General features: G+C 36.6%; 1 protein-coding gene across 4 annotated transcripts in view; it reads right to left on the bottom strand.

Moving 5' to 3' along the window:
* Positions 1 to 196: 196 nt before the first annotated feature.
* Positions 197 to 26,694, bottom strand: part of UBXN2A (UBX domain protein 2A) — a 31,277-nt gene continuing 4,779 nt past the window's right edge. For 3 of the 4 annotated variants that reach the window (XM_027555970.1, XM_027555968.1, XM_027555971.1), the window contains 6 exons: positions 22,872 to 22,926; positions 13,582 to 13,720; positions 11,289 to 11,395; positions 6,445 to 6,582; positions 5,206 to 5,364; positions 197 to 3,804 (listed from right to left, as the gene is read on the bottom strand). In XM_027555970.1, the coding sequence (XP_027411771.1) occupies positions 3,612 to 3,804; positions 5,206 to 5,364; positions 6,445 to 6,582; positions 11,289 to 11,395; positions 13,582 to 13,720; positions 22,872 to 22,912 (777 nt within the window). In that variant the 5' untranslated portion in view covers positions 22,913 to 22,926 and the 3' untranslated portion in view covers positions 197 to 3,611. Of the gene's footprint in view, positions 3,805 to 5,205; positions 5,365 to 6,444; positions 6,583 to 11,288; positions 11,396 to 13,581; positions 13,721 to 22,871; positions 22,927 to 23,016; positions 23,078 to 26,694 lie in introns of all 4 variants that reach the window. The other variant, XM_027555969.1, reaches the window with a different exon arrangement.

Genomic DNA, 26,694 nt, shown 5'->3' on the forward strand with positions numbered 1-26,694 from the left:
AATGACAAAGAGCCAAATATTAGTCTACTGAATAAGCCACTTCTATTTGAAGATTCAGTGTGGTGAGCAATGTTTAAAAGGTTTCTACTGAGAAAGAACAAAGGAATAAATCATACTAAGGAGTCTTCAACTACCGTTCAACTACCGTTCAACTAATGACACAAAGGGTGGTGAAAGAAATAAACACAACCACTGGGTTTAAAAGTATCACGTTTTAACACTTGAGTATGAAATGAAAGTAACATTGGTTAAAATACCTGGCAAATAGAAAGCACCTAATAAATGTTTGTTGATTCTCAAACTGAATGTCTTTGCAAATAAAAATGACAAATGCATCCATATGTAACTAATTTATAACAAACAAATATAAATTATTTCACAGATCCTTTTAATGAACAGTGTTTCATCTTTAAGACAACAGTTCTTTAACCATTATCAAGATTGCTTTCAAAATACTTTAAGGCACTGAAATAGATGCATGCATAATTTCAACACAATTAAGTAAAATGAAAACTACTCTAAATGACAGAAGTATATAAAATAAATAAGATCACCTTTATAACCTGGATAATGCATAGTAATTTAACCAATAAATTAAAATTTGTAAAATTCAATATGTACTTCCATATAACAGGCCTAACAATGCTTTTAAATTGATTGAGGCCAGTTTTCAAACAACTACTTAGGTCAAACTGTATTCCACACCTAAGATGCTGCCTTATTTTCAAGTTTGCCTTCCTTTGCATAATGCAGTTTGTTTTCTAAAGTCAACATGTTTGGGCTATATTAGACATTTAATTAACAACTTTAGAATTTTACACTTTCACATAAAAAGCTTTATGAGGTGGTTCTCACTTTAGAAAACCTTTAAGAATATCACTTGTGGTAAAGTTTTCACAGTTACAAAAATGAGGGTTATTGCTGATGACAGGTCTTTCTCTAAAGAACTTCTCATTGTGGTGTACTCTACATGTACACCCAAGAAAACTTCCAATGTCTTCTGGATAGTAATTATGGTAAACTGGAAAACCCATAAGGGAGGCTTTTCTATACGTGTGAGAACAATATTTCCAACAAGAAGGCCCTTCATATAAGTATATGGAGAATCATAAATTGACATATTTATGCAAAGGAAAATTATAAAATGCTTCATGATAGGCCTATGTGAAACATTTTCTTACAGATTCTTGAAAATATATCAACAGTCATCTTATGTATGATCTTAGCATCCCCTCACTTTTTTAAGAATGCCATTATTTTTGTTTCACTAGCAAGAGGGCTCTATCATGGCCGTAAACGTTACCGACAATAAATATTTTCTGTTATGTGTCTGTTTATTTCTGAGGGTGAATGACAAAAGGAAGAGTCTCTCCTTTGTTCTCCCTCTCTCCCTGATAAAACAACAGAACTCTACCATGTGGAGGGCTGAGAGCTAGAAAAGCAAGCATTCTCCAAATGGATTTCAAACAGAAGGTATATTATAAACCAGGTCATCTAGTTATATGTCTATTTCCCTTTTGTTATCCCTGAGCCTTTAATAAAAACCTCATTTAAATATTGCAGCCTTGTCTCAGCTGTGCTTATAGAAGATAAAGCACAAGTTTATATCATGAGCAGGTCAGCATTAAGGGGTCGGGGAGGGAAAGACAGTGTAAAAACGAACTGTGGGGGACCAGGATAAAACTTAAAGGTCTAACAGTCCCATTTCAGTCAGGTCTTACACTGCCATGGTGAAGCATGCAGGTTTTATTTTCCTAGGGTGGAAGCTTAAGTGAAAGTGAAAAGTGAAGTCGCTCAGTCGTGTCCGACTCTTAGCGACCCCATGGACTACAGCCCACCAGGCTCTCTGTCCATGGGATTTTCCATCTTAGTGCAGGATTTCCTGAAGACAGATTCTACTACATACCTAAGAATTACTGGAGATTAAAAATGTAGAGATCTGGGACCCATGCCAAATACAACGAATTGTTAAAATGTGTGTGGTAGGTGGCAGGTAATAGGCATTGTGAAAGCTTTCCAGGTGATCCTTATGCATTAAGGCTTGAAGATCACTGCAAATCACTGCTTTACAAGATTAGTTCTTTCAAGGGGTCTGCAAGGTCAAAACTATTTTCATAATTATATTAAGATGTTATTCTTGCTTTTTTTTTTCTTCACTTTTTCAAGAGTGTACAGGAGCATTTACCAGAGGGGACATGATGTGCGATATTGCAACAGACTGAATGTGGAAGCAAATGAGATCCCATCTGTCTTCTTTAAATCGGACAGTAAAGATGTCTGCAGAAAATAAAATACAATGCCACGTTTCCCACTCCATCTTTTGACATTTTGGAAAATGACATTTTTCATGAAAATGTTCTTTACATTAACACGTTTTTAGTGAATAAATATTTGATAACCTTTTATTTTAAATATAACATTAATATGTGTAACCCACATAAACAAAAGGTCTTGAGACCAAAAAGTTTGAGAACTTTTCTTTCCAGTAGGCATCCAGTACCCTGTGAACATTACTGCTGATAGGCCCGGTTGCTTCATTCCCTGGCACACTCAATGCATATTTCACTTTAAATATGATTCAACAGATCATCTGCAAAAAGCTTCTTAAACTTATTTTCAGGCAAGAGGATTTAATCTGACAGTGAAATACTGAAGTCGAACCAGTTTTAGTTAAAAATCTAAGATGTGAAGCAGGTTTTCCTTAGTGACATCTAACGTAATAAACAATCCTTTAATATATAAACAGGCCAACTGATGTATGAAATAGAAAACCACACTTCACATGACGCATTTTAAAAATGTTAATTAGTAATGTGACAACATCAGCACTAGATTCTATGTGAGTGGTGTCAAACAAACGGCTCACTCCAAATGTCAGCTAAAAACAAACCCCTAGTTTTTCAAAGAAAATAAAGTAGGGAATAAACAGGTTCCTAGAGAAAAAAGAATTCTTTTAAATCTACACATTTTGAAAATGTTGAAATATGAGTTGGCACATATGATACTGACATTATACTAAACTACAATTTTATTCTTAAATGAAAGTACATCCCAGATACTGTTAATATTCGATTGTTGGAGTATGCAAATAGGGAACACTTCTGAGGTTTAGGTATAGCTGTGGTAAAAGCAGACCCTTTCAGCCTTATGATTGTATCTCAGATATAAGAAAATTACATTGATGCTTTTAACCTGCCATGTATAATTTTCTAATGTATTGCCATTTAAAAAATCTGAGACAGCTAACATTTAAACACATCATTGCTGTTTGGGAATGATATTTGAATGGAAGATGCTGTGCACGTATTTCTTACTTTATACCATATTAAGACTTTAAATGATAAGTTATTGAATATATCTTATGTTGAATAAATGGTATTTGAAAATAAGTATATTTTTCTTTCTGAGTAGCCTTCTGGAAAAAGTTAACTGAATATAGTTTCCAGTAATAGTTTACTTTCCTAACTTGTACTTATTTTAAAATCTCATCAGCAGGGAATTAAAACAGTGCAAAACCCAGCAAATCTGACCTTCCCTTGTTTTGATTTGCATGTCCACTTATGACCATCATTTTTGGGGAAACTTTCCACTTAGTGTATTAAAGATCAATGCTATGAAAGTTCTTTAAAAGGTTCAGCGGTTTTTTTGAGTCTCTGAATGATTACAGCATTCTGTAAATCAGCTTCTTCCAGTGTGAGTGTTTCATCTAGCAATTTGAGGAAAGGAAGAGCAGTTGCCAGGGAAAAGGGAGGACTCCTCTGAGATCCCTGGTATTTTTCGATGAAGTCTTTGATGTGGCTTATCCTGTAAAATAGCACAAACTATTAATGTAATTTTATGAAAACCTGAATTAGCTAATTTAACTTCAAGTGAAGTCTGGGATTTTCTTAAACATAATTTAGTGGGAACTTAGTGATGGATCATTATATCTTCTCTTTGCTTTTGCATATGCCTAAAAACTTCTATAACAGAAAAATCAACATAACTAGCTCTGAATGGATCAGAAACGGTCCAGTCAGTAACCCTACACAGACATGGGCTTTATCTCTTCCATACCAGGTGATGTTGTACTGCAAATCTAGTTAAGAAAACACTTAACCTGGTGCAGGCCTATTTTCAGTTAGTATCATGAATACTATAATGTAATATAATCACTGCAATCTTAAAGGCAGCTCAGTTATATACATGTAAGTATATGCGTGTATACTTAAAGAGGGAGAGGACATATACAGTTCATCAAAAATAATTAACACAGATTTATAACAGATTTCTCTCTTGCACAAAAGGAAACAGATATGATCACGGAAAGGCAAATAGGATATATTGGCATATGTTTTGAGCGAGGTAGTACATAAGTTCGGAGAAGGCAATGGCACCCCACTCCAGTACTCTTGCCTAGAAAATCCCATGGACGGAGGAGCCTGGTAGGCTGCAGTCCATGGGGTCACTAGGAGTCGGACACGACTGAGTGACTTCACTTTCACTTTTCACTTTCATGCATTGGAGAAGGAAATGGCAACCCACTCCAGTGTTCTTGCCTGGAGAATCCCAGGGACGGGGGAGCCTGGTGGGCTGCTGTCTATGGGGTCACACAGAGTCGGATACAACTGAAGTGACTTAGCAGCAGCAGCAGTACATAAGTTATTTTACTATTACTATTTTAACCAAGCACATATGTATATAATATTTTACATGTATAATATCCCCTTCCCAAATTTTAAATGCTTTTAAATAAAGAAGAAAACCTACAAACAATATGTTCCTACTTTAAATAAAATGAAAAAAATTAAGAAGAGATGAATGACTAGAAAAATTTATCAAAGTAGTAGTAGTGATGATCTCTAGGTGATGAAATTTAAATTGACTTCACTTTCTTTCAGGACTTTCCTGTATTTTCATTCTTTTTATACAATTAACAGGAAAATACACACATAATGCTAAAAGGTCTACTTAAAAACATATTGAAAATAATTCTTTTAAAATTATATATCTAGTTAAGCCAGAAAACTAATGAAATAAGTAAAAAAAAAAAAAATTTCAATTAACGTCCAAGAATTTCCATTGTCATGATACATTATGTTTAGAGAACTATTCATTAAGATCCTTGGTTAGTTCTTAAAAATAACTATTGACTGACTTGAAAAGAAGAAATATTATTAAAACTCAGGGGGGGAAATCAGACAAATAATGAAATAGAAGACTCACCTATGAGAAATGTTAAATTTCTGGACAATCCTTTTCCCGTTGGCTAACCAGATCTGTATATTAGTGATGGGTTCCAGATTGTTTAGTGGGACAGCAGACAACTTATTTTTATTCTCAACTTCAATATTCTTTGCTTTAGAAACAATTTTTGGTGTAGCACTAGGAAAATCCAGACAAGTCAGATGGGTGTTTTTCAGTAAGCAGAACTTTATCATTAAACAATTATTCTAAAACCTTTACAGGAAGTATAGATTTTAGGAAGATTTTAGCCAGTCACGGCTGTTCCCCCATAAATAACACATAAATATATTAGTATCAGTTGTATCTGTCATAGATGATGATTATAGGAATTTAATGAAATTATGCATATCCAAGTAATATGTAAGACTATAGAGTGTTATATAAGTATACTTGAAGACTATTTAAGTACATATGTATTTGAATAGTGCCTTTCAGAACAATTTTATAGTGCTGACAGATCCATGGACCTTACCTATGTCCCAGGTTAAAATTTTTAGAAGAAATAAGTTCTCTGTAGAGAATAGTCCTTGGGTTATAAACGAAATAAAGTATTTCGTCATCACTCTGAAGGTCACATTTCAATATTTTTATACTTGTGGATGAATATGCATGTATATACCTTACCAATCTTGATAATTCATATATGAGAATTCATAAAAATAAGAAGCAATCCTATATTTAATGTCTTTGCACATTCTGTCACAGGCATAACTAGATAAGATGAAGACTGCAAAGTCTGAAAATAATTAAAGACTCTGATACTAACTTTATCAGGCATTATTTCACTTGTATTACTTCAAAATTCAGATACTGATTGGAGGAATGCAATGCTGAAGGCACTGGTTACAGAATACTATCTCCCAAAGCTAGCCTATATACCCTGTGACATTAATGGCAAAGCTCAGGTGGTGGGTGCAAGGGAGAAAAAATGATTTACCCACACAATTTTGTCCAATGTCCTTATTAAACCAGGCCCTTTTGATCTGATAAAACCAAAAAAAGCCTTCATGATTTTTAAGTGTAGTGCCAGCTTGTGTTAATTTACACTAAGGTGAATATGATTTAGAAGTTCTCATAAAAGTTAACATGAAAAAAAATCTCATTTTCAGTGGGAGAAATGATAAACTCTATATATGTGGTCTACATAGTGAAATAATTAAAAGCCGAATATTAGTCAAGCCTCTGCTTATGAAAAGCACAGATCATGAGCCCACTCACCTTCCCAGTCTGTGACCTTGTCCTGAGAAGGGCTGGAACACAGGCTTTGTTGACATACATACTTCATTTTTCTTATCTTCAACTTTAACATCCACCTCCTCTTTATCAAAAACTCCCTGTAATTCTAAAGGTAATTCCCTTGGAAAGTAAAGAAAGGAAACTAAGAAGCTACTAATATCCCTTTTGTTTCTCTGAAAAACATATTCTACATGCAAAAAGAATAAAAAAATATAGAAATAAGAGGCATATAATATTCTATATAATAAAAACTATATCTATTTAAAATAGTAGAGTTAAAAATAATACAATTAGATAATATGAATATCAAAAGCCAAGAACAATATGGAAAAATTTTTTAATTAATTTATTTTTTTATTGAAGGATAATTGCTTTATAGAATTTTGTTGTTTCTGTCAAACCTCAACATCAATCAGCCATAGGTATACATATATCCCCTCTCTTTTGAACCTCCCTCCCATCTCCCTCCCCATCCCATCCCTCTAGGTTGATACAGAAACCTTGTTTCAGCTTCCTGAGCCATATAGCAAATTCCCCCGTTGGCTATCTATTTTACATATGGTAATGTAAGTTTCCATGTTACTCTTTCCATACATCTAACCCTCTCCTCCCCTCTCCCCATGTCCATAAGTCTATTTTCTATGTGTTTCTCCACCGCTGCCCTGTAAATAAATTCTTCAGTACCATTTTTTAGATTCCATATATATGCATTGCTGCTGCTGCTAAGTCACTTCAGTCGTGTCCGACTCTGTGCGATCCCATAGACGGCAGCCCACCAGGCTCCCCCGATCCTGGGATTCTCTAGGCAAGAACACTGGAGTGGGTTGCCATTTCCTTCTCCAGTGCATAAATGTGAAAAGTCAAAGGGAAGTCGCTGAGTCAGAACATGATATTTGTCTTTCTCTTTCTGACTTACTCTGTATAATAGGTTCTAAGGTTCATTCACTTCATTAGGACTGATTCAAATGTGTTCCTTTTTATGGTAGAATTTTAAAACTTCAAATTCATGAACAGCTTGAGCTATTCAGTTTGTCCAGAGTAACACTGAAGTCACAAAACATTTGATGACTACATACTGCTAAAATTAAACAATTTGATCACTTTCATAGGTATCTAAATAGGATTAATAATGTGCAAGAAAAATCAAGATCTTATTTCATTTTTAAAAATGAAAATATAGCTACATGCTTGTTCCAGAAAAGCAAGACAAAAAATACAAATACAAATTGACTTACACAGTAACAGTCCCCTCCCTCCAAAGTGACTGTCCTTAGAATTCCTCTCTTGATAAAAAACTGGGGTGAGTCTCCTAAATTTTTTCTCTCTATATAGTAAAATACCACAGATTTGTAATTTTTCCCAAGATGGTATTATTCTATACACACTATTCTGTATTTTGCATACTGCTATTCTGTTTTAAAGTAGATCAAGTACAAACATACAAAATACTCTTTTCATCTTTTTCTAACTGATTTGTAAGAAATCTGTATATATTCCATTTACAGGATATAAGTGCAACAAGTATTCCCAGTTTGGCAATTGATTTTACATAATCAAATTTATCTTTCTTATATTGCTTCTGAGATTCATGCCAACTATAGTTATATGCAACAACACAGATGAATATCCCAAAGAAATAAACTGAGTAGACACAAAAATTAAACACATTCCATTTATATAGAGTTCAAAAATCAGATAAAATGAAAAAAGCCTAAAGAAAAACATAAAGCTATTTAAAAAAGCAAAGAACAAATTACCACTGAACTTAGGATAGCATTACTTTTGTGATATTCCTACCAATAAAGTGTACTTTAGTCTTATCAAGGATTGTTGTTATTTAGTTGCTAAATCATGTCTGACTCTTTTGTCACCCCATGGACTTTAGCCCACCAGGCTTCTCTGTCCATTGGATTTTTGAGGCCAGAATACTGGAGAGGGTTGCCATTTCCTTCTCTAGGGGATCTTCCCACTCAGGGATCAAAACCATGTCACCTGCATTGGCGGGTGGATTCTTTACCACTAAGCTACTTGGAAAGGTGGCTATCATGAATTAAAAATGGGACAAATCTGAATTGAGAGACATTCTATATAATTTGGGCTCATAATCTTCAAGTGTCAAGGTCACTGAAAAAAGACAAAAACAAAAACTCAGGAACTGTTCTCTCTTGAAGAAATGAAAGAGACATGACATTCAAAAGCAATAAGTAATTCTGAATTGGATGCTTTTGCTATAAAGGATAGTATTAAGATAAATAGCGACTCTTGAAAATGTCTGACAATTAAATGATAATCATACATTAATAGATGGTTGTGTTGTGGTTACAGAGGTAAATATATTTCCCTTTTTTTTAAAGGATAGTATTAAGATAAATAGCGACTCTTGAAAATGTTTGAGGATTAAATGATAATCATACATCATTAGATGGTTGTATTGTGGTTACATAGGAAAATACATTTCCTTCTTTTTTTTCCTATAAAAAATACAAACTATTCTGGATGAAGAAGCATTACTTTGGCAACTCACTCTCAAATGCTTTTAGAAAAGTTCTTGGTACTTCACTTATGACTTTTGTATAAGTTTGAAAAAGATTAAAAATTATGTAATACAAAATAATTTATAATTTGTATATACATTGTACATACACATATATACAGACCTATATATGTATATGTATATATTGAAAATTGGTTACATGCAGAATATTATGAACCATTCTGAAATAAAAACTGACCAAAATAAGTGCTTTGCACCATTAAATTGATGTCACACATAAAATCATATGTTAAGGACAGTGCTATGGGACAGAATTTAATTTTGTGTATTTTTTAATAAAGCAGAAGCATAAATATAAGCATCAATAGCTGAAAGAATGTTCATGCCTTTTACACATTAATTTATCAATTTATCATGAAAGAGTAATTGAGATACTAGTCAAACTTTGAATATAATTATAAGAAAACATAGGAGTAAAATCTTTAATGCCCTGACATAAGTGATATTTTCTTAGCTATGACACCAGAGACAAAAGTGACAAAAGAAAAAAAAATCAATAAATCACAGACTCTTCAGATTAAAAACTTTTGTGCTCCACAGAGTACCATCAAAAAAATGAAACAACAACAAACATAAAAGAATGGGAGAAAACAGTCTCAAAAATACATCACAAACTCTTACAGATCAACAGCAAGGTAAATAACCTAAATTTTAAAAGTAGGCAGGGGGGAATTCCCTGGTGGTCCAGTGGTTAAGGCTCCACACTTTCACTGCTATGGGCTCAGGTGGCAAGGGTAAAAACATCGACAAAGGATCTGAATAGATATTTCTTCAAAGAAGATATACATGTGGCCTACAAGTATATGAAAAGATGCTCAACATGACTGGTCACTAGGGAAATGCAAGTGAAAACCACAAGATACCACTTCTTAATGAGTAGGATACTTATAATTTAAAAAACCAGTGTTGGCAAGGATATGGAAAACTGGAACTAACAAGCACTGGCAAGTATATGGAAAAACTGGAACTTTGATACACTGTTGGCGGGAATATAAAACGGTACAATCACTTCGGAATACAGTGTGGCATTTCTTCATAAACAGAGATAACAATTCCACTCCTAGACCTGAGATGACTGAAAACATATGTCCACATGAAAACTTGTACACAAATGTTCAGAGCAGTATTATTTCTGATAAGCAAGATGTGGAAATGACCCAAAGGTCTCTCTACTGAGAAGTGAATAAACTAAATGTAGCATATCCATACAATGCAACACTATTTGGCAATAAAAAAGGAATGAAGAACTGTTAAAAGCTACATGAATGAAATTTGAAAATACTGTGTTGAGTTAAAGAAGTCAAACACAAAATGATTCCATTTATATGGAATGTTCAAAATAGACAAATCCATAGAAGTAAAAAGTAGACTGCAGTTGTGCAGGGTTTTGAGGAGGGGGAAATGGAGAGTGGACAGTGATTACTAGCATGGGGTTTCTTTTTAGGGTGATGAAAAAAGAAATATTTTGGAATTAATGTGCTGATGGTTGTATAACTCTGTGAATACACTAAAAAATTATGAATTGTATACTTTAAAGGAGTAAATTTTATGGTAGGTTAATTTTATTTTAATAAAACTTTATTTTTTTTAATAAAACTTTAATTAAAAAATAAAGCTGTTATTTTTCTTAAAAATTTAAACACAAGGATAGTCACATATTTTTTTATAGTGGGAGACTTAAGACATAATCAAATCACCAACAACTAGGTGTATATATATAAATTATGGCTCATCATTGTAACAAAATAATATACAGATATATTCAAGTATTTTAAGATAAAGTTAAAATACTTTTTAAAATATATGCACAATTATGTATAAATCTATGGACAGAAAGTGCCAAAATGAAATTCAACAGAAATGTTAATAGCAGTAATACTTCTGCTATTACTTCTGGGTAATGAAATTATGGGTGATTTTCAAGTTTTTATAAATATATAATATAAAACACTACAGGGCAATGGAAATCACAATTTAACAACTATAAAGATCTTTAAACATAATTATTAAATAACAAGTAGGATGTGATGTGGTATTAAGTAACACTTGGCAAAGTGAATTAATTTGTCAGATTTTGGTTGATCAGAATTCACATTCCTGACCCTTCAAGATTATAGCTGTGGTTCTCTTAAGTAAACCCATCTTATGAAAAGTCTGAATTTAAAAGAGAAAAAGTATTTTTGAATGTGTAAGGATGTGTGAACAACATTAAAAAGGAATCTTCCAAATGAAACATATCTAAAATATCCTTCTGCTAACAAAGACCGCTTACCCTTTTTTGATGGAGTTCAGAAACTGTTGACTTGCACCATCAGAGTAACTTCTGAAGTCATCATTGACAGTGAATCCATTTTTCCATAATTTTATACTTACATCTACCTGCAAAGCAGTAAGAAACAAAATGTATAATGTTAATCAATAAAATGTACTAGTAGATTAAAAATCCTTTGAAAATTTCTATCAATATATATTTTATGTATCAATCTTTTCTTTAAAATTGGGATAGAATTGACATATAACATTGTATTAGTCTTACAAGTACAACATAGTGACTTGATGTACGTATATACTGCAAAATGATTACAGAATGAGTATAATTAACACCCATTACACAGTTAAAAAATTTTAAATATACCATTCTTAAGAGCTAGCTTCAAATATAAAATATCAAAAATTATAATGTTCATGTATAATCTAGTTCATAATGAATAATATTTTAAAGTAAGTCATTAATCATTTTCTTTAGGAGAACTCATTTGGAAGAATATCCTGTGCTCTATCTCAGAGGGCACTAATGCTGTCTCGTCAGAACAGACTTCTCAACAGCTAGAGAAATCTGAAACGACTTGAACATTGGACTTTGAACATTAAAAATAAAAATGGGGGAAAAACAACTAAGAGTAATTAATAGCTATTCCTTCAAATGTAATCTATCAGCTTGGACTTCCTGGGTGGCTCAGTGATAAAGAATCTGACTGCCAACGCAAGAGAGACGGATTGATCCCTGATTCGGGAAGATCCCACATGCTGTGGAATAACTAAGGCTGTGCACCACAACTATTGAGCCCGTGCTCTAGAACTGGGGAGCCGCAACTACCGAAGCCTGCATGCCCTAGAGCCAGTGCTTCACAAGAGAAGCCACTGCAATGAGAAGCCTGTGCGCCGCACCTAGACAGTACCCCTTGCTCACCACAACTAGAGAAAGGTCTGCGCGGCATTGAAGACCCAGCACAGGCAAAAATAAATAAATAAGTAAAATTATTAAAAAAAAAAAACAAAAAAAAACACAATAATTTGCTTAAAAAAAGAACTGTCAGTGTTACTGTTAGAAATATTTAATCTCTCAACATCTTCTGGATCATCTCACTTCCTTGAAGTGTCAGACTCTCTTTATATATTTTGAGGAAATGTCTGCCGAATAGCCAAGACTGAAAAATCAGTTGTCTGTAAAGCATCCTTTCCAGTAAAAACAGTACACCATGAAAAAGCAGACTGTTCAGCTTGCATCTCAAGCAACTGTACTTTTCCTTAACATACTTCTGTATACTGCAGAAGAGTTTCACATATGTGTGTGTGTGTGTTAGTCTCTCAGTCGTGTTCAACTCTTTGCTACCCATGGACTGTAGCCTGCCAGTCTCCTTTGTCCATGGAATTCTCCAGGCAAGAATTCTAGGGTGGGTTGCCATTTCCTTCTTCAGGGAATGAACCTGGGTCTCCTGCATTGCAGGCAGATTTTTTACTGTCTGAGCCACCAGGGAAGCCTCATTTTATGTATATACTTCATATTTTATTATACAGAAAGTTAGTAAGATAGGTTATTGATGGGTTAGGATTTAATGGAATCTCTAAGTTTCACTGCTCTATCAAGGACATTCTTAATTTTTTTTTTTTTTTTTTTGGACATTCTTAATTGAAACCAATGTTTTTCACCCCCTGCAAATGCAAAGAAAAGAGTAGAGTAATTACTGGTACGATGTGGTGCTCTGTGGTGCCACAGCCTCAGTTCCTCCTGAGGTGCCAGTTTTGTTGACCATTGCTTTTGCAATATCAGTGCAAACTCAATACAGTGAAAAAAGTAAATAGTATCTTACTATTAGTACAAAAGCTGAGCGCAGAAGAATGGATACTTTTGAACTGTGGTGTTGGAGAAGACTCTTGAGAGTCCCTTGGACTGCAAAGAGGTCCAACCAGTCCATCCTAAAGGAGCTCAGTCCTGGGTGTTCATTGGAAGGACTGATGCTAAAGCTGAAACTCCAATACTTTGGCCACCTCATGCGAAGAGCTGACTCATTGGAAAAGACCCTGATGCTGGGAGGGATTGGGGGCAGGAGGAGAAGGGGATGACAGAGGATGAGATGGCTGGATGGCATCACTGACTCGATGGACATGAGTTTGAGTGAACTCCAGGAGTTGGTGATGGACAGGGAGGCCTGGATTGCTGCGATTCACGGGGTCGCAAAGAGTTGGACACAACTGAACTGAACTGATTAGTACGAAAACAATTTTGACCTCTAAAGGTCCATATTTGAGAAATATCAGGAGAGAAAAGATTTATGGACTCTTACCTGTTTCTTTTGTTCAGTGGGAGACAAACACTTGGCACCAACCTTCTGAGCTTCCTCAAAAAGGCTGTCGACAAAATATTCACAATTTTTTTGTTGACTATCACTAAGAGGTTGGTGGTCAGATCCTGTTTCACAAACCCTACACACAAACAGACACAAAAAGAAGAAGCATTACTGACCACTAATTCTCTAAAAGTTTACATAAATTGCTCTGGTTAAGGGATATAACACTGAGACTCTACCTCCATGTCTGCAGTCAGAGATCCTATTTCAAACTAAGATAGTAGATATATACCCTTGGGAAAAAGGCATTAACCCTTTTGGTCCAGAGCAGAGCTTTCTCAACTTCAGTCCATTGACACTTGGGGAGAGATAATTCTTTGTTGAGCTGGCTGGCCCATCCATTGTAGGAGGTTCAGCAGTGTCTGTGAGCAGTAGCGAGCACATCCCTCTACATTCCAGTTTTATAATAAAAAACACCTTCAGACAATGCCAGAGGACCCCTGGGGGTGGGATGGGTACATCTTGCCATGTGGAAAAACCACGGGTCCAAAGTGAAAAAAATATATGTTCTTTTTAAAGGTCTCAAAATGGCTTTAACAGGAGTTACTGTGTATTTTTGGTAACAGAGAGCACTCTTGAAATGAAAGGTGATAATGTGTGAAGAACAGTCATAATCATAGCTTTGCCCCTTTGTGCACTTCAGAATAAAATTTCCCACTCAAGACTTTCATTTGTAGTGGTTTAATACTCTACTGGGTTTTTTTCTTTCTTAGTAAATTGAGATATAACTGACATATAACATTATTTTAGGTTCAGAAATATAGCGTAATGATTCAATGTTTGTATATTCTGCAGAATGATCATCACAGCAAGTCTTAATTCATAGTTAACATCCATCACTATGCACAGCAACAGAATTTTTCTCCTTGTGATGAGAACTTTTAAGATTTACTCTTAGTAAATATGCAATACATTATGATTAACTACAGTTGCCATAATGCACGTGACATCCCATGACTTACGAATATTTATAACTGGAAGGCTGTGCCTTTTGACCACCTTCCTCCATCCTTTTCTGCCCACCCCAACTACCATTTGTCTGTGTATGCATCTGTGTTTATATTTTGTCATATAAGAAATATCACCTAAGATTTTGTTTGACAAAAACTTCTAAAGCACATAGAAAATTTATAAATGTACTGAGATATAACTTCTCAGGTTTCATAAATAATAACACTTTTACAGCTCTTACACTGTGTAGGATCTACAAGGCAGCTACTCTTATCTGCATTTTACAGACAAGGAAATGAGTCATGAAGAGGTTAACATGTTAAGAGATTAAGTTACATGTTAGACGTTACACAGCTAGTAAGTGGCAGAAACAGAATTCGAACTCTGTTAATCTATCTTCCAAGTCTATGCTCCTAGCCATGATGCATTATAAAGCCTCTGTTAATAGCTAATATTTATTAAGCATTTATCAATAAATGATAGGAACTATTCTAAGTACTTTACACATGTTATCTCATTCAATCTTCATGTTGACCTAAAAGGCACATATTGATTTTATCCTCACCTAATAGATAAAGAAAAAGCTTAAGCAATTTGCCCACAATGACAAAGCCATTGGAGGCAGCTACTGGAGGCAGCTATTGGAGGCAGAGCTGGAAACTGAACTCAGGCCTCTAATGTCCCTGCTCTTAATCACTGTGCTAGATTGTCTCTTACGGGCAATGTTTCAATTTAGGTATATTCTTTTAGGAATTACTCTTCTAGGTAATTCTCTTTATAAATACTCTTAAGACAATCTATATGATGTCTTAGTATCACTACCTATCTAACAGGGTTGTTGTCAAGATTAAATGTGATGCACTTAGAGGCTTATTTACACCTGGTATATAGTACTGTGCATACTAGTACACATGTTGGCACACAGTAAGCTCTCAAATATTAGACAATAATATCTTTTCAACCACTTTATGCTTTTTGGTATTGTTCCTTCTGTTCAGAAAGCAGTGTCTAGTTAATTACTAGGTACAAAGCAAATAAACCTGAGCATCCAGTGTAGCTGAAGTTTTACAAGTCCTTTAACCTAAGTCATCCAAACATTTATTGACTACCTACTATGCTGGGTGGGCAAGACACACAGATGAATAACAAACAGTTTAGGCTTTTTTATTGTTGTTTGTGTGTGTGTGTGTGTGTGTGTGTGTGTGTTTTTCTTTTTTTGGCCATAACACATGGCTTATAGGATCTTAGTTCACAGATCTGAAACTGAATTCAGACTGAACCTGGTCCTTTGGCAGTGAGAGCAGAGTCCTAATCACTGCAATGCCATGGAATTCCCTAATCTAGGCTTTTAAGAGGTTCAGAGTACAATGTGTTGGAGATGCACACCTAAAAATTAGATTAAATTAGAGCAAATGGATCAATTCCTTGAAAAGCACAATCTACCAAAACTCACATGAGGGGGAATAGAGAATATGAATAGGCTTACATGTGATAAAGAAATTGAATCAGGGAATTTCAGTGTGGCAAAAAGAAAAAAAAAAATCAGTAAATGATAATCTTCCAAAACAGAAAGCACCAGGCACAGATGACTTCGCTGGTGAGTTCTATCAAACACTTGAAGAAGAACTGATATCAGTTCTCTACAATCTCTCACAGAAAATAAAAGCAGAAGGGAATACTTCTAATTCATTCTATGATGACAGCATTACCTAAATAGTAGAACCAGATAAAGACATTACAAGAAAAGAAAACTATAGGAAAAACTCTCAAGTATAAATGCAAAATCCTCAATAAAATACTACAATTTTGAATCCAATAATATGTAAAATTGTACACCACAACCACGTAGGACTGCAAGGAGATCCAACCAGTCCATTCTGAAGGAGATCAGCCCTGGGATTTCTTTGGAAGGAATGATGCTAAAGCTGAAACTCCAGTACTTTGGCCACCTCATGCGAAGAGTTGACTCATTGGAAAAGACTGATGCTGGGAGGGATTGGGGGCAGGAGGAGAAGGGGACAACAGAGGATGAGATGGCTGGATGGCATCACCAACTCGATGGATGTGAGTTTGAGTGAACTCCAGGAGTTAGTGATGGACAGGGAGGCCTGGGGTGCTGTGATTCATGGGGTCACAAAGAGTCGGACATGACTGAGCGACTGAACTGAACTGAACTGAAGACTGGTTCAACATTAGAAAATCAATTAATGTAATCCACCACATTGACACACTAAAGAAAATTCATATGATCATATCAACAGAACACCTATTCATGATTAAAAACTCAGCAAATTAGGAATACAGAGGAACTCTCTCAACCTAATGTCATACTTAGTGATGAGAAACAAGATGCTTTTCTCCTAAGATTAGGACCAAAACAAGGATGCCCCTTTTCACCACTCCTCTTCAATGCCATGTTGGAAACCCTAGCTAAACCAGTAAGACAAAGAAAGGAAACAAAAAAATACACAGATCAGAAAGGAAGCAAAATTGTCTTTGTTCGCAGATAACAAGACTTACACAGAAAGGATTTACATAGAAAATCCAAAAGAATCAACAACAACAAAAAACTCTTGGAACAATAAGCAGTTGTAGCAAAGTTGCAGGACATAAATTTTAATATACAAGAGTCAGTGCTTTCTTGTATACCAACAATTAACTACTGGTATGTGGGATTAAAAATGCAACATTACACACATTAGCACCATTTGTCAAATTCCATAGAACTGTATAAAACAAAGAATAGACCCAAATGTAAACTCTAGTTAAAAATAAAATACAGACAGACAACTTTATTTCATCTTTGTTTTCTACTCTATCATCCTTTCCCTCACTTGTCATTATCCATTTATGATGCAACTATCATCAAAAAAACCCTGTTTTGTAACTCTGAAACCAGATTATCAAAGCTGTATTGGCTAAGAGTCATGAAGTCTTAGGGATTTCTCTAGTAACAAAAAGTACAAAAACTTAATATAGCTTTTTGTATAGACATCTTACTAATTATTTAACGTTTATGTCATCACTGACTCAATGGACATGAGTCTGAGCAAGCTCTGGGAGTTGGTGATGGATAGGGAGGCCTGGCTTGCTACAATCTGTGGGGTCGCAGAGTCGGACACGACTGAGCGACTGATCATATCAGATCAGTCGCTCAGTCGTGTCCGACTCTTTGCGACCCCATGAATCGCAGCACGCCAGGTCTCCTGAACTGTACTGATTACATGCTACAACATTATGAAGCTTGAAAACGTTATGCTAAATGAAAGTTAGTCACAAAAGACCACACATTCTCTGATTCCAGATATATGAAATGCCCAGAATAAGCAAATCCAGAGATTCAGAGAACATATTAGTGGTTGTCAGGGGTAGGACACAGGAGAATGGGGCATGATTGCTAATAGGTATGGGGTTCTCTCTGGGGTGATATAAATGTTATAAAACTGACTGGTTTAACAATCCTACGAATGTACTAAAAACCACTGAATTGTATACTTTAAATGGATGAATTTAAAGTATTATGGTATGTAAATAATGTCTCCATAAAACTGTGAGAAGAGGTCCTAAGTTAATTTTTAAAATCATTCAACTTATTTCTGTGTAGAAAAGCGTTAACAGAGCAGGCCTGATGACTGCTATTCTTTGAAAGCCCTGTTCACGCTCCTCATAAGAGTCTGGAATTTTAATATGTGCCCCCACTATAAGCCCTAGGCTCATTTCCAGTGAACTTCCCTAGTAGACATCTCATATGTGCTGTCATGACTTATTACTGGAGGAATGAAGCATGTGTCCTGCTGCATCCACTGGGTGAGGACTCTTGGGAGCTTATGTCTGGTTTCCCCTGGACATCACCCCATGGAAAGTGTCCTTTCTTTGCAAAATCGTAGTCATTAGGATGACTATATGCTGAATCCTGTGATTCCTCTAAGCAATCATCACATTTGGAGGTGGTCTTAGAGGCTCCTGACACAACCTCAGAATTCTACAGTTAGTATCAGATATTTCTTTGAGCACCTTTTGGGGGGCGGGGGAGGCAAGAATACTGGAGTGGGTTGCCATTCCCTTCTCCAGGAAATCTTCCTGACCCAGGTATTGAACCCGGGTCTCCCGCATTGTAGGCAGACGCTTTACCGTTTGAGCCACCAGGCGCAGGAGGGCCAAGAGAAGCTACTCCACGTTCAAGGTCAGAAGGGGCGGCTGTGAGGAGATACCCCTCATCCAAGGTAAGTAGCAGCAGCTGCGCTTTGCTGGAGCAGCCAAGAAGAGATACCCCACGTCCAACGTAAGAGAAACCCAAGTAAAACGGTAGGTGTTGCAAGAGGGCATCAGAGGGCAGACACACTGAAACCACAATCACAGAAAACTAGTCAATCTAATCACACTAGGACCACAGCCTTGTCTAACTCAATGAAACTAAGCCATGCCGTGTGGGGCCACCCAAGACGGGTGGGTCATGGTGGAGAGGTCTGACAGAATGTGGTCCACTGGAGAAGGGAATGGCAAACCACTTCAGTATTCTTGCCTTGAGAACCCCATGAACAGTATGAAAAGGCAAAACGATAGGATACTGAAAGAGGAACTTCCCAAGTCGGTAGGTGCCCAATATGCTACTGGAGATCAGTGGAGAAATAACTCTAGAAAGAATGAAAGGATGGAGCCAAAGCAAAAACAATACCCACTTGTGGATATGACTGGTGATAGAAAAAAGGTCCGATGCTGTAAAGAGCAATATTGCATAGGAACCTGGAAAGTTAGGTCCATGAATCAAGGCAAATTGGAAGTGGTCAAACAAGAGATGGCAAGAGTGAATGTCGACATTCTAGGAATCAGCGAACTGAAATGGACTGGAATGGGTGAATTTAACTCAGATGACCATTATATCTACTACTGCAGGCAGGAATCCCTTAGGAGAAATGGAGTAGCCATCATGGTCAACAAGAGTCCGAAATGCAGTACTTGGATGCAATCTCAAAAACGACAGAATGATCTCTGTTCGTTTCCAAGGTAAACCATTCAATATCACAGTAATCCAAGTTTATGCCCCAACCAGTAACGCTGAAGAAGCTGAAGTTGAATGGTTCTATTAAGACCTACAAGATCTTTTAGAACTAACACCCAAAAAAGATGTCCTTTTCATTATAGGGGACTGGAATGCAAAAGTAGGAAGTCAAGAAACACCTCAAGCAACAGGCAAATTTGGCCTTGGAATACGGAATGAAGCAGGGCAAAGGCTAATAGAGTTTTGCCAAGAGAACACACTGGTCATAGCAAATACCCTCTTCCAACAACACAAGAGAAGACTCTACACATGGACATCACCAGATGGTCAACACCGAAATCAGATTGATTACATTCTTTGCAGCCAAAGATGGAGAAGCTCTATACAGTCAGCAAAAACAAGACCGGGAGCTGACTGTGGCTCAGATCATGAACTCCTTATTGCCATATTCAGACTTAAATTGAAGAAAGTAGGGAAAACCACTAGACCATTCAGGTATGACCTAAATCAAATCCCTTATGATTATACAGTGGAAGTGAGAAATAGATTTAAGGGACTAGATCTGATAGAGTGTCACAGATGTTTGTGACATTGTACAGGAGACAGGGATCAAGACCATTCCCATAGAAAAGAAATGCAAAAAAGCAAAATGGCTGTCTGGGGAGGCCTTACAAATAGCTGTGAAAAGAAGAGAAGGGAAAAACAAAGGAGAAAAGGAAAGATAGAAGCATTTGAATGCAGAGTTCCAAAGAATAGCAAGGAGGGATAAGAAAGCCTTCCTCAGTGGTCAATGCAAACAAATAGAGGAAAACAACAGAATGGGAAAAAGTATAGATCTCTTCAAGAAAATTAGAGATACCAAGGGAACATTTCATGCAAAGATGGGTTCGATAAAGGACAGAAATGGTATGGGCCTAACAGAAGCAGAAGATATTAAGAAGAGGTGGCAAGAATACACAGAAGAACTGTACAAAAAAGATCTTCACGACCCAGATAATCATGATGGTGTGATCACTCACCTAGAGCCAGACATCCTGGAATGTGAAATCAAGTGGGCCTTAGAAAGCATCACTACGAACAAAGCTAGTAGAGGTGATAGAATTCCAGTTGAGCTATTTCAAATCTGGAAAGATGATGCTGTGAAAGTGTTGCACTCAATATGCCAGCAACTTTGGAAAACTCAGCAGTGGCCACAGGACTGGAAAAGGTCAGTTTTCATTCCAATCCCAAAGAAAGGCAATGCCAAAGAATACTCAGACTACCGCACAACTGCACTCATCTCACACGCTACTAAAGTAATGCTCAAAATTCTCCAAGCCAGGGTTCAGGAATACGTGAACCATGAACTTCCAGATGTTCAAGCTGGTTTTAGAAAAGGCAGAGGAACCAGAGATTAAATTGCCAACATCCGCTGGATCATGGAAAAAGCAAGAGAGTTCCAGAAAAACATCTATTTCTGCTTTATTGACTATGCCAAAGCCTTTGACTGTGTGGATCACAATAAACGAAAGAGATAGGAATACCAGACCACCTGACCTGCCTCTTGAGAAACCTAATGCAGGTCAGGAAGCAACAGTTAGAACTGGACATGGAACAAGACTGGTTCCAAATAGGAAAAGGAGTACGTCAAGGCTGTATATTGTCACCCTGCTTATTTAACTTCTATGCAGAGTACATCATGAGAAACGCTGGGCTGGAAGAAGCACAAGTTGGAATCAAGATTGCGGGGAGAAATCTCAATAACCTCAGATATGCAGATGACACCACCCTTATGGCAGAAAGTGAGGAACTAAAAAGCCTCTTGATGAAAGTGAAAGAGGAGAGTGAAAAAGTTGGCTTAAAGCTCAACATTCAGAAAACAAAGATCATGGCATCTGGTCCCATCACTTCATGGGAAATAGATGGGGAAACAGTGGAAACAGTGGCTGACTTTACTTTTTGGGGCTCCAAAATCACTGCAGATGGTGACTGCAGCCATGAAATTAAGATGCTTACTCGTTGGAAGGAAAGTTATGACCAACCTAGATAGCATATTCAAAAGCAGAGACATTACTTTGCCAACAAAGGTCCATCTAGTCAAGGCTATGGTTTTTCCAGTAGTAATGTATGGATGTGAGAGTTGGACTGTGAAGAAAGCTGAGCGTCGAAGAATTGATGCTTTTGAACTGTGGTGTTGGAGAAGACTCTTGAGAGTCCCTTGGACTGCAAGGAGATCCAACCAGTCCATTCTAAAGGAGATCAGTCCTGGGTGTTCCTTGGAAGGACTGATGCTAAAGCTGAAACTCCAATACTTTGGCCACCTCATGCGAAGAGCTGACTCATTGGAAAAGACTCTGATGCTGGGAGCAATTGGGGGCAGGAGGAGAAGGGGATGACAGAAGATGACATGGCTGGATGGCATCACTCTCTTGATGGACATGAGTTTGTATGAACTCTGGGAGTTGGTGATGGACAGGGAGGCCTGGCATGCTGCAATTCATGGGGTCGTAAAGAGTCGGACAGGACTGAGCAACTGAACTGAACTGATCAGATATTTACATGAAATAATAAATCCTCCAGTGAAAAAATAACAATATTTGGTATAGAAAGTCTTCACAAAACATGTTAATATAAACACTTATTTATCTTTTTAAATGGACTATGAATGAAAGGCGCTTACATCTTTGAATATTTAAGACAAAAAGAACATAATACAAAAATAAGTATTTCATCTCAGATAAGGGAGAATAAAGAACTCTATATTAATAAGAACCACAAACTTTACATCTACAATTTATTGGGTGCCTGCTATGTGTTAATACTATACTCAGTGTTTTGAATTGGCTAATTCTCACAAAAACTTTTCAGATATCTATGTATGCCCCCTCCCTTTTTAGAGGAGACATTGAAGCTCAAAGAATCTAAGTCGCTCAAAGGCCAGAGAAGTAGTAGAAGACAGAGATGAGATTCAAAGTTGGGTTTATTTGACTCCAAAGTCATTATATTTCCACTATGACTCCAAGACAGTATAACATGAGGGGCTAATGAAGTAAACAGTTACTTTAATTTTTCAGTTACATAAAAGAAATAATATGTGAGCAGAAAGAAATTTAACACTTTTTAAAAAACTAATCACAAAAATACTTAGAAACTTCACTAAAAATCCATTTAATGCGAAAAATACCAACTTTCAAATACATTACTCATAGATACTTAACAAATAATCATAATGAAAATATACTAAATAAGTGAACTGTGATAAAAATATAGTACAAAGAAAATGCATTACTCAACTTACCATTCTTCCTTTATACTTTCAAGATTATCTACTTCTTTCATTCTCTTTTGTTTTACTGTAAAAGGAAAAGCTAAAGTTTTTAATACAGTATTTTAAATAAATTCATTCCCCCATATGTAAATATTTTTGAAGCTATTATACACACCTAAAATAGCACTAAAGAGGTCTTAAGAACAAATGACCAGACTCAAAGCTGTCACTTTCACCTAGAGTAAAGCAACAGTAAAAAGTAAATTCAGGATTTGGATAATCTTCTGATAAAGAAAGATTTTGTAAATAGTATGATGAAAAATAATGTACCCTTTGATTTAATAACAAACAAAAGTGAATGTAAACATTTCATTCAACTTCCAATAGTAACAAAATATGAAATCAATATAAACTCATTCTCACAATTTCAGGAGAAAGCAAACTGACCATGTTATATCTTTTGACCCTGATCTTCCAGATTTCTGGAAACTTAAAAGACCAACAATGTAAGCTATATACAAAAAATATGTCTACCACAGCTGTTTTTCATCAGGAAAAATTGAAAATGCAGTAAGTGGTCATGATATAGCTGCTTGGTGGGACACTGTGCTGTGCTTAGTCACTCAGTCGTGTCTGCCTCTTTGCGACCCTGTGGACTATAGCCCACCAGGTTCCTCTGCCCCTGGGGATTCTCCAGGCAAGAATACTGGAGTGGGTTGCCATGCCCTTCTCCAGGGGATCTTCTCAATCCAGGGATTGAACCCAGGTCTCCCGCATTGCAGGTGGATTCTTTACCATCTGAGCCACCAGGGAAGCCCAAGAATACTGGAGTGGGTAGCCTATCCCTTTTCCAGCAGATCTTCTTGACCTAGGAATCAAACCGGGGTCTCCTGCATTTCAGTAGGATTCTTTACCAGCTGAGCTACCAGGGAAGCCCTGATGGGATATTATGTATCCCTCAAAAATAATTATGAAGAAAAAGACACCATATAAGAGAAAAATATAGGAAATAAAAATTTCAGCAAAAATTGAATATGAAAAAATGGAGAGAAACAAGAATGAAAATAGTTATTTTTGGCAGGTAATAAAATTGTGGATTATTTTCTTTCTTTTCCAAACTTTCTGCAATATTCTTGCCTTTACAACAAAAATGATGTAAGAAATAAGCACAGAAATCATGGGCATTCTGGTGGTCCAGTGGCTAACACTCCAAGCTCCCAATGCAGGGGGCCCAGGTTTGACCCTAAGTCAAGGAACTAGATTCTACATGCTACAACTCAGAGTTGACACACTGCAGCTAAGGGTATGCTGCACCTAAAGAACCTGCATGCTGCAACTAAGACTTGGTGCTGCTGCTGCTGCTGCTGCTAAGTCGCTTCAGTCGTGTCTGACTCTATGCGACCCCAGAGATGGCAGCCCACCAGGCTCCCCTGTCCCTGGGATTCTCCAGGCAAGAACACTGGAGTGGGCTGCCATTTCCTTCTCCAATGCATGAAAGTGAAAAAAATAATAAAAAATTTTTAAAAACAACAAATTGATTTTCAAAATAATCAAACAAGTCAATGTTTAAAACAATCCAAGCCATGTGCCCTTTGAGAAATACTGGAAGCAAGGTTACACTAGATAAGTATACCAAAAACTCACACCGTGGTTTCTAAATACAATTTTCCTTAAAAAGGGAATCATGGCTCCTTAGAGAAAATGTTGATTACACAGGCAGAGAAAGAACAATGAAACTGAAACATATTGCTCCAGAAAGTAAGATGGTGCTCAGTGAATGATGAAGACATAAAAGGACACTGAAACTACATGGAGAGGCTCCCACTGGACCAATCTGGGAAATGGAACATCAAAGTAAATGATGATACTAATGGATCATACTCATTGAATACAACAAAAACCCATGAGGAATCCATGCTATTATTACAGATCTAAAAACAAACAAACAAAAAAATCAGGAAAAGATGGACTTGTAAATAAACTCAACAGTCATATGGAGTCACCATTACAAAAATAAATTCTAGATATATCCAAGATTTAAAATTAAAAAATTGAACTTGGCTGACATATATAAACTACTACATATAATACAGGTAACTAATAAGAACCTACTGAATAGCACATGGAACCCCATTCAATACTGCAATGACCTATATGAGAACAGACTCGAAAGAAGAGTTACATATATATAACTGACTCACTATGCTGCACAGCAGAAACTATCAGTAACACAACATTGTAAATAATTATACTCCAGTAAACCACCCTCCCCACCCCCACTCCCAAAATGCACTCGAGGGTGATGTCAGCAAAATGAGAGAACAGGCAGTTGCAAGCTCCTATCTCCACAGAAACACTGAAAGATAAGCAGAAACTGTCAGGAACAACTTAGTCAGAACTCTGGAAAGCAGTCAAAGGTTTGCAGCTATCAAGTGAATGATAGAAAAATACAACTTAAAAACAGCAGGGAAAACAAACCAATTCAAAACTGGGCAAAGGATGTGAACAGACATTTCTCCAAAAGATATATGAACAGCCAATCAGCACATGAAAAAGATGCTCAACATCACTAGTTACAATCAGATACCACTTTATACATATTAGAATAGTTATTATTTAATAAAACAAAAATAGTAAGCATTGACAGGGATGTGGAGAGACTAAAGCCCTGGAACCCTGCTGGTGGAAATGTACAATGGTGCAGTGGGTGTAGAAAAGAATTTGGTGGTTGAGGCATTATTCACAAAAGCCAGGAGATGGAAGCAATCCAGATGTCCACCAACAGATAAATGTCTGAACAACACGTAGTATATACACACAAAGGAATATTTGTTGTTGTTCAGCAGCTAAGTCGTGTCTCCACATCTCCTGCATTGCAGGTGGATTCTTCACCACTGAGCCACAGAGGAAGCCCATAAAACCCCGTATTTACTTTTAAAAAAATTAGTTGCATTCAAAGAGAAAACATTTATATATTAGTATTGTTTTTATGAAACTATGGTATAAAGATAAAGCAGTGGGTCTCAACCAGGAGGCAACAGTGCCACTAAGAAGACATCTGGCAATGGCTGGAGGCATTTCTGGGTTGTCAAAACAACTGGGATGAAGGGTGCTCCTAATAGGTCAGGAATGCTGCTGAAAATCCTACAATGCATAAGACAGTCCCCACAAGAAAGTATTGCCCAAAATGTCAAGTGCTAATGTTGAGAGAACCTGATATAAAGCAAAGTCAGCTTCTTTGCCAGCTGCAATGCAGCTGAATCCACCTGCAATGCAAGAGACCCTGGTTTGGTTCCTGGGTTGGGCAGATGTGCTGGAGAAGGGAAAGGCTACCCATTCCAGTGTTTTGGCCTGAAGAATTCCATGGACTGTATCATCCATGGGGTCACAAAGAGTCAGACACCATGAGCAACTTTCACTTTCTTTACCAGCTGCTCTACCAAGGAGGAGAAGGGGACGACAGAGGACGAGACGGTTGGATGGCATCATCGACTGGATGGACATGGGTTTGGGTAGACTCTGGGAGTTGGTGACGGACAGGGAGGCCTGGCGTGCTGTGATTCATGGGGTTGCAAAAAGTTGGACACGATGAACAACTGAACTGAACTGAACTACCGGGGAAGCCCTCCAAGGTGCTTAGCCAAGTGCAGAGCAGGGAGGAGCCATCCTTAAAGCATCTCACTGTGTTTCCCACTAATAAGTTATTATTCTCTAGCAAATTATTAATATGTTTTATCATTTCATAGTTTAAGCTATTGATAAATTGGTTTTACTTGTTCCATGAGAACAAAAGAGAACAGACCTTGCATTCAAACTATCTTGTGCTGGAATACTGGCTACATCATTTTTGAGC

Source organism: Bos indicus x Bos taurus, chromosome 11 (genome assembly GCF_003369695.1).
Source record: "Bos indicus x Bos taurus breed Angus x Brahman F1 hybrid chromosome 11, Bos_hybrid_MaternalHap_v2.0, whole genome shotgun sequence".
Taxonomy (NCBI): domain Eukaryota; kingdom Metazoa; phylum Chordata; class Mammalia; order Artiodactyla; family Bovidae; genus Bos; species Bos indicus x Bos taurus.